Genomic DNA, 17,297 nt, shown 5'->3' on the forward strand with positions numbered 1-17,297 from the left:
AGATCTGCAGTTTTCCGCGGCTGTGAAAGTTTAGACTGTGGCCTCTTGGGTTATGCGTTGTGTAGTGATGTAGGTGATCACCACCTGCGAGACTACACGGTGTCACAACCCAGAAGACCACTGTGCAGTCTACCTTACATTCGAGATATCTCGTTTTTGAACCAGATCTCATTCCCTTAATATACTTTGCGTATGTCATTATCACTTATAGTTAAATGATCATGAAACTGAAAATCAGAGGTCAGGGCCCAAAGGGGCTAGAGCCAATGAAAAAAAAATATCAATTATAAGAAAACAGCTCTGCCATCTCCCGACACCTTCATACAGAAGTTGGGATCTTACTTATCAACACATATATCTCTATGCCATGCGCAATTCTTACGTCCGATAAGTCCTTTTACGAAATTTTGATAAGGTCAGGATGAGTTTTATGTAAAATGTGGTTTATCAACAAATGAACCAAAATTGTATGCACTCCTAGGAGCTTCTGGTGTATACACACGAATACCAGCTTTCTCCGAATCACTTGACGAGTTTCGGGATTCAGACATTCAGACTGACAGACAAACATTACCTCCATATTTTGCGCTCACTTGATAAAGCTTTTACCAAGAACGCACAATTACAGAAAGTAATCAGTAGCTCAAGCGGTTAGTCGCTGGCTTCCCACGGCGGCGGCCCGGGTTCGAACCCGGGTCTCGTCAAGTGGAATTTGTGGTGGACAAAGTGGCGCTGGGGCGGGTTCGCTCAGAGTACTTCGGTTTCCCCTGCCAATCTTCATTCCACCAAATTCTCCATCATCATAATCACCCGGGGCAGTTACCATAAGCCAATCAGTGGCCGACGTGCCGAGTGAACCTAGCTGGACTTCAACCCCCTCCCCATGCGAATTAAAGAAAAAATTAAAAAGCAAGCAGTAAGTTTACATTTCAACTTTTCAAGTTTCGTTAGGTCTTGTGATCAGGTAATGAGCCTACGAGTTCCCTATAAGCTTCTTGTCTGGTTGGGCAGCCGTCTCTATGTCAATAAGAACCCCAATGCAGGCAGTTAGTTAAGCAACGATAAAAGATTATTTGGCGTGAATTTGCCTCTGTGTAGTTTTTCAGACGGCTAAGGAGCATAAGTGTTTTCCCCAAAGCCTGAATACGTACCGCACTTCCTGAAATTTCTTTGTTACGAAAAATTTAGAAGTGTCTTTATTTAAATTATCGTTCTCAGACACATTCATCAACATTTATAACGTGGTGAATATATCTGTTCCAATATGTGGAATGTGATACTACAATATTTCAGTGACTGGTTAGCACACCAGTTGTCGATTTCAATTTGTCATGAATATCACTCGATAGCGTAGTTGGTTGAGGCACTATGCTACAAGACGGAATGTCGCGGGTTCGAGTCCCGATGAGGTGGAATTTTTTTTTTTTTCAATTGACCTAATCCTTCCAGCCCCACTATGCCCCTGGGGTCGACTCAGCCTCTAACAGAAATGAGTACCAGGATTATTCCTGGGGGGTAAAGGGCGGCCGGCGTGTAAGGCTGACAACCTTACCTCCATCTGTGAGCCGATTTTCTAGAAACTGTGGGAACCTCAACATCTCACAACCACATGAGCCTCCACGGCCTGTTACAGGGATATCTTTACTTACTTTTTTACTGTGTTTACTATGGCTCACAGTGAGCGCAACACAAAGGATGCATCATCTGTGTCTACGTGATTTGCTTATCTCTGCTGTTCATTATCTTTGAACAGTATATATAGCATTCCTGTTACTGATTAACTCTGAACAGAACAGACTTGTATCTGCAGCAGATGGAATCAATCAGACACGTATAATCTCAACGCATTTAGAAACTCTTGAAGAGTTTACCTTTTCCCTCTCATTACAAATGTGCCCAAGGCGCACTTTTCTCCCATCGTTTTCAGGTTCTACATTCGCAAACTTCAGTCCATTGATGTACAACTTTTTCGTTCTTGCCAGTGCCTAAGGATCCAAAGGATAGCTAGTCTCCTGGTAGAGCAAATAGTTAAATTTAAAATGAATATAGTTCTGCCTTCATATAAAGTATATCTGAAGGCAGAAGATGAAGATGTTCCATGTACGAAGCACCACGTTTTTGCCGCGTGTTGGAGATGCTAAGGTAAATATCCGGCACACTGAACCCTGACGCTAGGTGAAGGTGAGTTGTCCTTAAATCGTTTGCAAATTAACTTCCGGTAGCTTAACAAGCATAAACAAGCTAAAGAGAGTAATGATAAAAGGTAAGCTAAAGCTATCCCTGTAGCTGGGCGTGGGGACTCATAGGGTTGTGAGACGTCGAGGCTCCCATATTTTCTACGCAATCGGCTCACAGATGAATGTGAAGTTGTCAGCCTTACGCCCCGGACGCCTTTACTCCCAGGAAGATTTCCGGTACTCCTTTCTGTTAGAGGCTTAGTCGACCCAGCGCCATAGTGCGAATGGACGGATTAGGCAAATTGAAAAATCCAATCTCATCCGGAACCGTACCCGCGACCTTCCGGCTTGTAACACAGTGCCTCAACCAACTACGCTAAAACGTATCGTATTGGAAACACTACGTGACTGATATACTCGTACGTATAACACGAGAAGAGGGGTCTTCGAATTTTCTAAATAACATCATAAAGGCTTAAAAATTATGTAGTCACAGGCGCGTGACTGCGTCTTGCTGCCCCAAAGTCTTCAAGAACAGTTAGCGATTGTATAAGAACTTATAAATAAAATTTAATCTATTTGTTGAAAATTGATTTTATAGAAGTAATCTTGTAACAGCGACTTCCACCACCGTAAATAGAAAGCAATTTAAATGATGCATTTATCATACAGAGAATACAGTATCATACAGAGAATACAGTCAAAAATCCTACGAGCAGTCGCAGATGCACCCTGGTATGTGTCCAACCTATCTCTTCACAACGACCTCCAAACTCCTTTCGTCAGTGACGAGATCCGCAGACTGTCGAGACTATACAGCGCACGACTAGATGGACATAGCAACAAACTCATAGCGGCCCTGAATACTCCGCCAAAGGTGCCAAGGAGACTAAAACGGCAATGGCCTACTGACCTCCACGAAACCGCTGAAGACACGGCAAACAATATCAACCATCTACAGGACTGATAGGAGATTCATCAGAGGATGAATGCTCCACTCATGCCACTCACGAACAGATTTACTCAATGCTCCACAATAAGAGAGCAGATTGTAAATACGCAGTTAATTAAAAAAAAGATGCATTTTTCTGGCTTTCGAAATTTAAGTTTTATACAACGTAACCCATTTCATCAATGGACTTTTACATAAAATAAAATTGTACTTGTAAAATACTGTATTTCATAAAACACAAATTAAAACAAAAATAGGAAGTGCTTTAGAAACTATATTCTTTTCTCGGAACTTTTACCACTAAATTTCATGAACTGAAATCTAAAAAGAAGCCTAATACTAAAAACAAATATATACATATTTAGTTCTGATAGTGAGATATTTTTTATTCTCCCAGAGAGTCCCGCTTCCCACACAAAAGTGACGCTCATTCCCTGTTAATGTGTGTGTGTGTGTTATGTATTTTTGCTCCCCACCTCGTAAAATCGTCTCGCCTCAAGCTAGCACTTGCAATGCAAAGAGTACGCGTAATTTTACGAGGTACAACCGGAGTAAAATGAACAAATTTGTTTAATCGCTTTAGTCAGCTATTACAGATATCTCATATCCAATAATTTAAAATGTTCTTTCACGACCTGCGCAGTATATGTTCTATCTATACTGAGGTAACAGAAAGAAGTTCCATGGATGGTGGGGAACATGAAGTTCAAAGCTTCCCAGTCTCTGCTTACTGGTCCATTTCCCTCTAGCATATGTCAGCAGGCAGCAACGCTTGTTGCTAGCGAATTTATCACACTGATAATATTCGTGTGCTAGATAATCTAATAAAAGGAAGGAACATTTAACTTCATCAAAGCCCTAAAAATAAGTTGGTTTGGACACATCTCAAGGATGGAGGCTGGAAGAAACAGTTAAAAGAATATATGACTGGCAGCCTCACGCCATGCCGGTCACGGTAGCCGAGCGGTCTAAGGCATGTACTGCCTTCGCTCGCTCGGAAGCCGGGATCGTGGGTTCGAATCCAACTCAGAGCATGGATGTTTGTGTGCGTTTTTCTCTGTTTGTCTACAGGTAGAGGCCTTGCGACGAACTGATCACCCACCCAGGGAGTCCTACCGAATGTGTAAGATCTAGAAAAACTGGAGTGAACGGAGACGTTCATGGAGGTAGGCCTATGCCCACTGGGGTTGTAGTGCCAAGGGAAAAAAAGCCTCACGCCATGAGAAAGAGGGACCGACCTAAGATTAGATGGAAAGATGACATAAGGGAAGATCTAAAGGGTTTAGGAATTTATAACTGCATAACTCGCACACAAGACATTCAGAACACCCACTGTAATAGTGGTTTCCAAAGTGTATCGATGTCCCTCTGATGATGATCTATAGGGACCGAAACATGTTAAGGGTTTGAAGAATTGAAGTAGTAAAAACATCAACAGTCACACTGGACGGAGTTGTTTTATCTTTCATAATAGTTAGTGTGACGGACCAGAATGAAACAAATCAAATTTATTAACATTTGTTACAGAAGGCAATGAAATTAAGTTCTTATCCAACTTTTATAAAGATTCCGTTACAAAAACGCACATCTGTTTATATGTACAATTGCCATAATAAGCAGAAAGCAAGTTTCACCTGCATAATCACACGCACTTTCCGAAATTCCACCTTAGGCTTGATTTCTTAACATCGTGAGCATTCTTTAGCCCCTCAGGCAAATTCTGTTCCCTGCACGTCAGTCACATCAAACTACCCTTAGGTTGTTCTTCAGTGATGTCTCGACAGAGTTTAACCCACTTTAGATAGCCTGGTAGATTCTACCCCTTATCCTACAGCAGTATTCTCCCCTCCACATCTGTCAAATCAACACCACCTGCAAGCACCCCTTCAGTAAATTCAGTACTGGTCATCACGGTTTTATTATTGTAATAGCGAAGAGACCGTGAGAGACCGGTAAAACCGGTTCTCACGGTCTCTTCGCTTGCAGATTTCTTATATTTTTTCTTCTACCCTGAAGAGGGAGGCGATACGTTCCTCCGAAACGTCGGTTAACACCACATCTACACGGTGCCAAATCCCAGAAGACTGCTTTCTTCATAGTCACCGCCGTGAAAGCCTCAAATCTTACAATATTATTTTAGTTAATATTTAAATTATGTGTTATAATATTTTTTGCACAAGGGAATCTTAATGTTGTAAAATAATATTTCAAGCTTTTCAACAATGTGTAAGTTCAATTTATTATGCACATAGCTATCACCTGCTTAGTTTTCATACACAGTTCTATCCAGCACTCTAAATCCTAAACACATTTGTATTAATCTGTCACGTTTAATGAACACAGTTGGTGTGTTAAGTGCTCCATTCAGCAGATGGAAAATAAAAGGCAGAATGTGCAGTTGTGTATATTCAGCATTTACCCTGGTAAGTCAACTGCCTCTCAGACTTATTTTAGACACTGACTTTTCAAAATGATGGGGGATATATTTAACTTGCTTATTTTGTTCTATTTGTGATGCCAATACAATAGTCATTCACTGGAGCTCCAGATTTCACATGCTCTTCAGCTGTTAACTCTCTGCTTCATATTTTTAAAATCGCAATAACAGTCAAATTATGTCCAGAATCCTGGCTTTTATGGTAAGGTTTCCTGTGGTTGTTTCCACTCTGTTCAGCCAAATGACAGGACAGTGCTTCAAAATCTACTTCCTCCAACATCCATAATCTTTCTGTCGTTTCTCACTTGATGCTCTCTAACACATGCATTTCCCACAGTATGTATATCACTGTATAAATCAAGCACTTCCTGCCTTAGCAATTAACGTAGTGAAATGTGACAAACTACCGTTCTGTCACCTCCACCCTGAAAGGTGCAGGCGCTGTTGTGAAACCTGGAAGAGCCTCTGTTGAGGGACATGGGTCTCCTTCAGGAATAGTAAACTTGAATTCCTGCATGAGAGTACAAAAGGTAAGAAACAATATACTTCTTGCCAGAATTTCTCCGAGGCACACTCGCTTCCCAGCACCAAACTGAATCAACCACTCGTCCTTAAAAAACTTTCCATCTGCGTCAAGGAACCGCTCTGGTCTGAAGGCTTCAGGATCACCCCAGTGCTCACGATCGTTCAGAACACCCCATATGCTCACGATGAATGTTGTATTCTATGGAAATATTGAAAACTGCGTGTAAGTGACAGAACTAGAAGAAATGCATTGTTATTAAAGTAAATGTACCCAATTTCCAGTGTTCATTGATGTAATATTTAAGCTTGTACCACAACTCAAGTAATTCTTGAAAAGTGAAGTAATATTAGTAGTCAGCTGTAGATTATCATATAATGGGAAATATTCGAATAAGATTCCTCTAAAGGATACTTTTATTAGTACACCAGACAGATAACTGGTAACGCAATATCATAGAGTACCTTTTTAATATTGTAGCCACCAAGTTCAGTGTCTTTAATGGCTGTATGTGGCACTGTTATTGGAGCAATGGGATTGATTCGAGATATTTCAGCAATTGTTGCTTCCACATATGGTAACCTGTAACATTGCATGGGTTAGATCAAACTGTAAAACATGACATTAAGCAAAATCTGGAAACAGAACCAATGCTAAGTTGGCAACATTAATTATATGGCCATGGGTAAAGACTCATTTGACAGGCCCCAAAATGAGGATGTCAAAATAAGCAGCTACGGAGGTAACAAGATTCATGGCAGCAGCAACACACACACACACACACACATACAAATAAAAATGACAGTACAAACAGAGTAATGTAGATCTATTGGAATACATATCTGTGCAATAGGAATGTGGGCTGTATGGATTCTGCCACAACTCCAGATTTCCAATAACAAGAAAGTTTTTAGATTTTTCATTACACTTCATAATACGAATATTAAATTTACGTGTATTTAATGTAGTACACATTGCTACCTGACTCTGTCCTCTGACGATGGCCTTCTGCTGCGTCCAATAACCGTGTCCAATTCTTTCTGGACAGCTTCTTGTACCCTTGGATGCAGCACCATGTAAAGTAGACAGAAACCCAGGGAATTTGCCACCGACTCCGCTCCAGCAGAAAACAGGTCCAGGCAAAGGATTATGAGTCCCTCTTCTGTGCAACCAACAAGATTTGAAAGTAGGGATCTGAGCTTTTAAGCCAGTACAAAGGGGAGAGACTTGAGACTGAATAATCTGGGGTGCTGCAGAAGATTGTTATCATATTTCATAAATCCCGAGAAATCGATATAACTGAAAATAAATGTAAATATTTCATGAACCATATAATTTGACAGGACTGTACTCATTCACTCATGGAACTGAGCCCTCCTTGAGAAGCCACCAATTGTGCAGCTACTCAAGAGCTTCCAAGCATTTTATGGAACCCTACGGTTCATTAACGTATTCACAAGAGCTATACACGTGTCCCTATCCTGAGCCAGTTCAATTCAATCCATATCATCCCATCCTCTCTCTCTAAGATCCGTTTTAATATTGTCCACCCACCTATTCCTTGGTCTTCCCAATGGTCTCTTTCGATCTGGCTTTCCCACCAATATCCTATATGCATTCCTACTCTCCCCCATTCGTGCTACATGCCCTGCCTGCCTAATCCTTCTTGACTTGCTTATTCTAATTATACTTGGAGAAGAGTACAAGTTATGAAGCTCCTCATTGTGCAGTTTTCTCCAACCTCCTGTCACTTCAGCCCTCTTCGGTCCAAATATTCTCAAACACTCTAAGTCTACGTTCCTCCTTTAATGTCAGAGACCAAATTTCACACCCATACAGAACCACAGGCAAAATTATTGTCTTGTATATTCTATTTTTTAAGTTTCTGGGCAGCAGATGAGAAGACAAAAGGTTCTACACTGAATGGTAGCAAGCATTACCAGAGTTCAATCTCCTCTTAATTTTACCCTGAATCAAGTTTTGATTTGTTATCGCCGTTCTCAAATATGTGAACTGTGCCACATTTTCAAAACATCTGTTTTCTATTGTTATGTCATGATTTTGCCCTGCATTTTGGTGACAAGAGTTCGCTACTGATACGATGTCGTACATAATACTACGAGGTCGCTGGTGTGATACAGTAATCGTTCTGAATGTTCACGCCCCAACAGAATATAAGACTGTACTACAGACTATTATAAAATCAAAGCTGGAGTTATGTAGCAAGTATGAGATACAAGAAATCTTAGGAAACCTCAGAGGAAGATCCGACTTGGGAGACCTAGGTGTAGATGGGAGGATGCTATTAATGGTGATGTTAAAAGTGTAATATAGCAGTGTGGAATGGATTCATCTGGATCAGAATATGGCCCAGCTGTTGGCTTTCGTGAACAACGATCAACCATCGGGTCCGTTAAGCCTAACAAATATACTGATAAGCTGAGTGACTTTTAGCTTTCTAAGATCTACCGTGTGAAGCTAATTAGTTCCCTTAGGCATATTGTGCAGGATAAGTTCAGTATTTGGAAGAATATACCTGTGAAGGTGGAATGTTCGCCAACATTTTCAGCTTCCATCTGCAGCAGGAAAATGTCCATGAAATCTCTTGGATTATTTTCTTCCAACATCAGCTTGTGTTCGTGAATCGTCTTCTGTGGGAGCAAACAAACGATCCTGAACTCGTACTATGACTGTACACTCTGTTAACTGGCTATTGCAGTAGATGCGTTAGTACTGACGGAAATACCGACAAGATGGTACACCACATGTTGATACATCAGTGACTTCAATATTATTAACAACCACCGTCACCTGCGCACAATAAATCATCAGAATATTTTAAAGTTACGCTGATTAATAATTTATCATCATGAACCCCCAAACATTAGCCTGATGCCCATATTATTTTCAATGTTGGTAAACAGTACGGTCTGCTGGCCCTACTTACTAATTTAAACTAATCTTAATATTCCTTCCAAGATTTGTTACCACACAGGCATTGCCAGCCACTGGACGTCAAAATTGCTGTGAATCGAATGGTATTAGTATTTTCACCACCTGCCAGATCTTCCGGCATGTTGGTACTGTTTTCATTTAAAACGTATGAAGATGAAATAGTAAGCATTGGCTTAATATCCTTGATTAGTATCACGAAACCCGATCAATTGCTATTCGCGATGTTCAAGTTCACAGGCGAATCAGGACTCGGGGCTCAATTTGCTGGAGGATTTCCACAGAAGATGGAACTCTATTCACTTTGACTTCATGTAACAAAGACGTTCTTGGAAAGCAGCTATTCAAGATATTCTCCACTGTCTCTATAAAATTCAAGCGTTCATTACCATGTATTCGAATGAGTCCATCATGATATTAGGATTACTTAGGATCTCAGGTCCTCACAGCGGTGGTTATATAGAGTCCTATATTCTGCAATATAACACCGTGTAGTCGGTTCAAAGTCAACCGACGTTTCAGAGAACAAGTCGCCCCAATCTTCAGGGTCGAAGAAAAATCCGAACAAGAAACCAATGTGAAAGCAGGTGGCAAGTAGAGCTCTACTTATGTTTCTCCGAAACGTCGGTTGACTTTTAACGGACTACACGGCGTTATATCCCACAAGGTTTATACCAAAAATAATTATTTTACCTTTATATCACATTTCCTCTAGTATGTTGTTGTAGAACTTACCCTGAAGAAATTCTTCAGTTCGTTGAATGACTCCATTATTTTCTGGTGCCCGCACAGTCCTGGAGCAATTTTCTTCAGCACTGGAAAAATGTCTGCCAAATTTCGGGAAGCTGAACCCGACCGGAACAAGAACTCCAGCTTATGGAGTAATAATTTGAAATCAGAATCGTCGTGTGCATACCTGGTGCCGGCAATCATCGACCATAAAACGTTTATTGTTGCAACATTAAATAGTCCAGAAACCTAAAAGGAAATTATTATTGTAGAACAGTGAAGAGTTGAGTGAATTAAACGGGACGTCTGCTGTTGGAACACTATACAGTCCAGTAACCGCGATCAAGGTGTTTAATCTTGCTAGGCTGATGAGCCTACCATCCTAAAACAGGGTATTCACATTTTGTACAATAGAGACTCCAGCATCCTAAACCAAGGGCTGAAGTGACTGGATATCACTTCGACAAACAGGGTTCGAATTCGGTGGATAGCCGCAGTGACTCTGGAGCCAAAGCATTCTCATTTCCAGTTAACTTCGGAGACCTTCTCTTAAAGATATACGTGTTTATGGTGAGGATATAAGTAATCATTCACTTCGTGGGACAGAGATCTTTCTGTGAAACTAACATTCACACAGCTAGTCAGGAAATCCGGGACTTTTCAACGGATATGCAAGTTTGGAGTCGCCAACAAAAGCAGACCCCATTCATTACATTCCCTTATTCTGCCCAGAACTAGACATAAGAGTCATGGGGAACCCAGTCCACATATGGATTCATATGTGTCTAACTCTGTGGCCTGTAGTCCGCAAGCGAACTATAGCGACCGAGCGACCGCCGCTTGTCGGCGAAGTTAGTGCCATCTTTTGCGGATAGAGGGTGTCACGTGGTCAGCGCAACGGATTCCCACGGCCGTTAATCTCGTTTTTCTAGACCGGAATATGTGCCTAACAGCTCGATGAAATTAGGATTTAGAATATCGAATCCAAACTGGCCCCTTGTCAGAAATTTGTTCAAATCTAAAGCACAAATGTTTGAAGCCTTTTGACTGATTTCCAGGAAACACGTTAAGGGATGCCAATGAAGGCCAGTCCAAAGCCGTCATTTCCGGTTTCCTAAACTCAGAATTAACAACATAGTCTTCGCACAGACTCTAGTGGTGGCAGCCACAATATCGTTAACTCAGACGGGCCATCAGAACACCGCTCACCCGCCTGCGCATTCTTCTGCGCATTCAGACACCGCGTGACCTGACCGAGTTGGGTTATGTTACGTTAGGTTGGTGCATGAGACCAGTGAGTACCAACCTACATGTACACCGGTTGATGGAGACAGATATAGGTTACTTTATGGTATGATGGGAACATTAGAGAAATTAGTACGCACGAAATTCGGCTTCGAAATTTTGTAAAATTTACAAACTCCAGGCACCGTCTAAATTTCTTTGGAATGTTAAAAATTTGACAGATCTGAAAATGGTTTCAAATGTCGAAATCTTCGAAATTTGAATTTTTGCGTGTTTTGCAAGGTTTGACGTACGAGGATTCCTTCTGTTAATACTTAGTATCATGTTCTTCTGGGTCATGATACTTTGCAGTCTAGTATGCGCAATTTTCTACCTCCATCCTTACAGTAAAATAGGGTAAACACAGAGACATGGGTTACTCAGAAACGATGGTAACCATATGTCAGACTACAGTGTCATGTCCTACAAACCCAAAATATTGTAATGTGTTTATCTTGGTTCAAGTTGTGTAGGGAGGAATTGTCATTCTGCTCTTTCAGATTCTTAAATTATGTGACTAGAATGATTTAATCTCAGCAGTAGCTGAAAGATAAATCAGTGACTAACCTGAACAACCTTCTTCTCCTTTATTTCTTTCACCAACTCTTCTGTTTCTTCAAGAATTACTGCTTCAGCACTCCACTTGCCAAAACCAAAATCTTTCAGATGCCTAATTGTGAATCGACGGTGTTCAATCCAAAGAGGTCCATCGGTGAAAAGAAGACCTGAACAATAATTCGTTGTGAGTGTTTTGTCTAGTTCAGACTGACTTAGCGTGCATTTGTATGGCTCTCACTGAGGTACAAGATCAATACTCCTCAAAATCAATTTTAAGAAAATCAACTGCAATGTCGCTGCCTCACACTTGGAGGTATAAATGTCTCCATGGAATACAGATTTTTCTCATACGCTGATCACGAAATAGCCAGGTTTTCACTAAAGCCCGCCATCTGACATCCTGCAGCACATGGATCTTAGTTCATACATATATACATACATACATACATACCTACACGTCCTACCTAACTAAAGAGACTCCGTGGAACCGAGTTATTCTTGAGAAGCCAACAGTCTCTCGTCTACTCAAAAACTTCCCAACACAAAGGTTCATCACTGTGTTCACAAGAGCGCTCCACTGATCCCTATCCTAAACCAGATGAATATGAAACCATCATATACTACTTCTTTGAGGGTCCATTACAATAGTAACATTCCGCCTCCATCTAGATCTTTCTATCAGACTATTTCCTTCTGGATTTCCCACGAAAACCCTTCTCCCTCATGCGTACTACACGCCCTGCCACTATCATCCTCCGTTACTTGATCATTCTAATTATATTTGCCGAAGAGTACAAGATATGTAAGAAAAATTATTTTAACGTCCTCCCGTTTACCCCCAATGTATTCAAGAAGCTTCTCACTACAGATTTTGTACAATGTCCTCTCCCCCATACGTGCTACATATTGTGACAGACTGAGCTGCTTTTAGGAAACGAATAGGTGAACACATTTCCAAGCGTCAAGAATAGGCGTCCATAGCTACAAAACGGGTTTAGTGACACCCTTCGAGGCCACCTATAACCAGGAATGAACCGTGAGAGTCGACAGAAATCCCGTGTGGAGGCGGGGTCGAATACCTCCACCGTCGCCCTGCGAGTCGTAGGAGGCGACAAAAAGGGAAGACTCGAATCTGAGAGAGTAAAATACGACCGCGAGTCCCACGGGACTCGAACCCGAGAATGACTGCGCTGTCGAGGATCAGTAGCAACTGTAAACGACAGACTCGGCCTCTCGTCAGAGAGGGCTCCCCACATCAACAAACACGCAACTGTCTGACAGTAACATAAATCTGGTCTTAAGTCCCAGATGGGTGCTTTATTCCAAGATAGACTGACCGACTGACCGTCGGTTGCAACATAAGACTCAGACAATCGACAGAAGTCAGAAGAAAAGTCAGAAACCGTAGTCAGAAGAATTCCGAAGAAGTCAGAAGAGGAACTCAGCAGGCAGACGCTGAAGACGTTAGTTTATGTGGAGCAGTTACAGCAACGTTTAGATTGTTATCATTGTTCGTAGTCACGAAGTGTTACAGTTACAGTAAGACTGAAAGAATGACAACTAATCACAGTTCCGCCTTGTGACTATTCACTATATCGACTCACCTAGCCAAACCCGCACCTTACATCACTCAAACACGTGACAATATCTTTCCAGTCTCATCCTCTTTGATCTGACAAATTGAAACCACACCCCACCGAGACTTAACATCAAGGAACAAAGAAGGTACAAGCCAAACCCCACATCGTAATATCAACTCACCAAGTCGTTTGTTGAAGTTCCTCTCACGGATATGATCGTCATCTGGTCGGCCTTGGAACTCGTCCCTACGCAAGACATCCATCACCTCGCGAGGTCCAGCCACGGCTACTACTGGTGCCGAACCCACGATCAGACCCACGATGGGTCCATACTTTTCCATCCAGCTACCGGACATGGTCAAGTGGATATGCTTCCGAGGCAGGAAGGGAAGCGAGCCAAGCACAGGGACGCATGGAGGTCCTGGTGGAACCACGAAGGATTCATATTACGTCCGTATTACCTCATCACAAATAACCTCTGTGGTCTAGTGGTCAGAATTCCTGGCTACAGATCCAGAGGTCCTGCTTCGATCCCTGGCGCTACCAGAATTTCTAAGTAGTGGGTCTGGAACGGGGTCCACTCAGCCTCATGAGGATAATTGAGGAGCTATTTCGAGGAAATAGCGGCTCCGGTTTAAAAACCGAGATTAACGGTCGTGGGGATCCGTTGCGCTGACCATGCGACACCCTCTATCCGCTAAAGTTGGCACTAACTTCGCCGACAAGTAGCGGTCGCTCGGTCCGTATAGTCCGCTTCCGGACTACAGGCCACGGAGTTTGTTCTTTTTTGTTTTGTTTTATCTTCATGGCCAAATTCGCGAAAACCACGCAGTATTCACCCAGGATAATCGGTCTCCGAGTCGAAGCCCGACTCAGGACCTCCGTAATACGAGGCAAGAGTATTGCTCACTCTAGTGTGACGTTCGATGTGAAAAGGTAAGGATGTGGAAGGAGGCAGACGTTTGTCCATATTATCTCGTTATTAGTGTAACATGCAAGAATATATTAGTATGTTTTTCCCTAAAAAATTGTCAATTATTTCCAGAAATTCTCTTCTATGCCGTGTATCTTACCAGGTGGAAAATTCCTCGGTTTGGCACTCATCCAGTAGTACAGGAACAGTATTACTAACACAGCCACTGCCATGTGCAGAACCATTGCAGAGTCTCGTTTTCAGCTCGTCGAAAGAGTTCGCACAATCGTTTGTCTGTAAAAGATGCGAATGTTCACTTGGACACGCCAAAAATCTGCCTACCGGGACGAGAAACCTGTCCTTTTCGTGTTTGTTCTGCAGAAATTGATCGGCCAATCCAGACAGCAGTGGGCATGTATGAAAGTGCTAATGTGACTAAACCGTCCTGCACATATGCCGTGTGTTTACACGTCAAACTTGTCGACATGACACAGCATGACACTGCTTATCTCTGCTATTAAACACTTACTTACGTACTCTTGGAGCTGAGCCCTTCTGGAGGAGCTGCCAATTCTGCAGCTACTCAAGAATTTCCCAGCATTTTATGGAACCCGAAGGTTCATTTCCGTGTTCACAAGAGCCCTCCACTGGTCCCTATCCTAAGCCAGATCAATCGAATCAATATCATCCCATCCTATCTATCTAAGTTCCATTTTATTATTGTCCACCCACCTACGCCTTTGTCGTCCCTCAACTTCAAAATGGGCAACTAATAAAAAGCTTCACTAATAACCAATTAAAGTATAAAGATGCGTTCTGGAAGGACCAGGCGCAGAAAGATAAAGTAGAACGGGAGATGCAAATTGCAAAAAAGAAGAAATGACGACTTCCACGCAGGAGTTCTTTACTATAATTCAAAATTTGTGTTTGCGGTCTAGAAAATCGAGTTTAACGGCTGTTGGGGACCCCTCGCGCTGACCACGCGACACTCTCTATCCGCAAAAATTGGCACTAACTTCTCCGACAAGCGGCGGTCGCTCGACCGGTATAATTCGCTTGCGGACTAAATACCGCGGAGTTGAGTTGATAAGTAACAATACAACTCAGCCATAAATCTGTCTGAGAAAATGTTTCAAGAGAATGATTTAACAAATATGTTCCAAACACCAACAGGGATTGTCAGAACGCTTAAAAATATGACGTATAATGTAGTATACTATTATTGGGACATAAGGAATCACCTATTATCTTTCTAGATTTCTAGCAGCTCTATTATTCGTCCTATACAAAAATGGTAACAAATTTGAAGAATTCTAACATTTCTCGAAAATATTCCAAAATAAGCATGTACAGAATTGTGTGTCCGGCATTGATTCTGCACCTGTTTCAAATGTTAGACCTCCCCAGCGAAAGATCTTTTTTCTAAATTTATTCAGGGAGACAAATGAAGGGAACAAATAATATACTTCATCCCTCTCTCGTGTGAGTGATGAAGAAACGGTTGCATCGATACTAGGCGCAATTTTCTTAAAAATGTGCCCACAAAATGTATATGTACTTATTCCGACAATGAAAAGAAAGTGCAGAATTAGGGGCCCATTCAGATTTTTACTTTAATTCCAATTTTCTGTAACGGTAAAACAATTTTGAGTTCTAAGTAAATCTATTGGGCACAGCTGCCCAAAACAACTCAACAATAAACTCTGTTTTCATAAGTTTAGAAAACTCTTAAGCTATAAATACATAGTGTTTACCGTCGAAATTTAAAGGATATTTTCCTAATATCACCGATCAGATTGGCCGTGCGGTCTAAGGCATGAACTGTCTTCGCTCGTTCGAACGCTGGGATCTTTGTTTCAAATCCCACTCAAGGCATGAATATCCGTGTGCGTTTATCCTGTTTGTATTGTCCTGTGTTTAGGTAGAGGCCTTGCGAGGGCTGATCCCCCGTCCAAGGAGTCCTACCGACTGTGTATAGGATTAAGAAACTGAAAAACGGTCAAGAACCAACAAATCCATATACAGACAGACAGATGAATTGATGGATTTTGCTAATACCAATTAATTAGATACACCTTTTCATCATTATTAACGCGTAGGTCGGTTTACTGCGCAGTAGGCTCAGCTCTTGTCCCAAATCTCAAAACATGCAGATGATGATGAAACTTATACGTACCTGACGCAATACTTCGCAAACTTACAAGTTGCCATGGCACACTGACGATGCAGGGTAAATACACGACTCTTATCGCATTCTGGAATTTTGAATTACTTTAACTTAAGTGATCTCATTAAACTTATTTACGAAAAAGGACTATTTCTCTCACGGAATCTGACGGGTGGGTGGTATGAACTAAAGCTTTCTGTTCGGATGGTCTCGACTTAGTTTCTAAGCACGGAAACCGTCTGTCATAGCTGAAGTTTTCGTGGATGGATTAACGACACTGTATCAGATATAGCAGTTTTTGGCATCGAATGATACAAAAGAACGATCGTATTTGGCGAAGACGGAGAGCGAACGTGGCCTCTTTCAAAGTACTATTCCGATATTCGCCTGAATGACTGAGGAGAACTATTAAAAGCCCAACCACAATACTCGGTATCCAGTCCGGGACTCAATCGGGTACCTTCCGAACTCTAAATATGAGTGAGAGTCAGTAAATATGTCACAAAACGAAGTAAAACAGCGGTAATGGAAGTAACAGGTTTTCTTTATCACTATGTAGCAGCACACTCCAGCTTCATGGCAGTGTAGGTAGCAGACGCGCATGCGCATATGGTTTCAGTAATCAAAATGGCGACCGTGCTTGAGTATGTACTACCGAGGAGCAGAGTTCTGGTGTGCGTTTTTCTGCGGGGGCAAAAGGACTCAATGCAAAGGATATTCATAAAGATATTGTGACGTATCTTGCGTATATCGCGACAAATAACTTCACGATGTATTTTATATAGCGAATTTTATTTCACATCCGCTCNTACCGAGGAGCAGAGTTCTGGTGTGCGTTTTTCTGCGGGGGCAAAAGGACTCAATGCAAAGGATATTCATAAAGATATGTTTTCTGTTTGCGGTGGGATGTGTCTGTCGCGTCAAGCGGTTCATAAATGGGCCGAGAAACGTGGCAGACGTTTCGCTGATGACGAGGTTGAAATGAAGGTGCGAAAATGGCTTGAGCCATGCAGTGGCTCCGGTAT

At 41.9% G+C, this 17,297-nt stretch overlaps 1 protein-coding gene across 1 annotated transcript in view; it reads right to left on the minus strand.

Annotated features, from left to right (window-relative positions):
• Positions 1 to 5,342: 5,342 nt before the first annotated feature.
• LOC111871465 (methyl farnesoate epoxidase) overlaps positions 5,343 to 17,297 on the minus strand; it is a 16,379-nt gene continuing 4,424 nt past the window's right edge. The window contains exons 2-9 of the mRNA XM_023864612.2: positions 14,266 to 14,399; positions 13,374 to 13,613; positions 11,622 to 11,779; positions 9,777 to 10,019; positions 8,626 to 8,740; positions 7,071 to 7,251; positions 6,554 to 6,671; positions 5,343 to 6,290 (exon numbers count right to left, since the gene is read on the minus strand). Of these exons, the coding sequence (XP_023720380.1) occupies positions 5,970 to 6,290; positions 6,554 to 6,671; positions 7,071 to 7,251; positions 8,626 to 8,740; positions 9,777 to 10,019; positions 11,622 to 11,779; positions 13,374 to 13,613; positions 14,266 to 14,350 (1,461 nt within the window). The 5' untranslated portion in view covers positions 14,351 to 14,399 and the 3' untranslated portion in view covers positions 5,343 to 5,969. The remainder of the gene's footprint in view (positions 6,291 to 6,553; positions 6,672 to 7,070; positions 7,252 to 8,625; positions 8,741 to 9,776; positions 10,020 to 11,621; positions 11,780 to 13,373; positions 13,614 to 14,265; positions 14,400 to 17,297) is intronic.

The sequence above is a fragment of the Cryptotermes secundus genome, unplaced genomic scaffold (genome assembly GCF_002891405.2).
Source record: "Cryptotermes secundus unplaced genomic scaffold, Csec_1.0 scaffold465, whole genome shotgun sequence".
Taxonomy (NCBI): Eukaryota; Metazoa; Arthropoda; class Insecta; order Blattodea; family Kalotermitidae; genus Cryptotermes; species Cryptotermes secundus.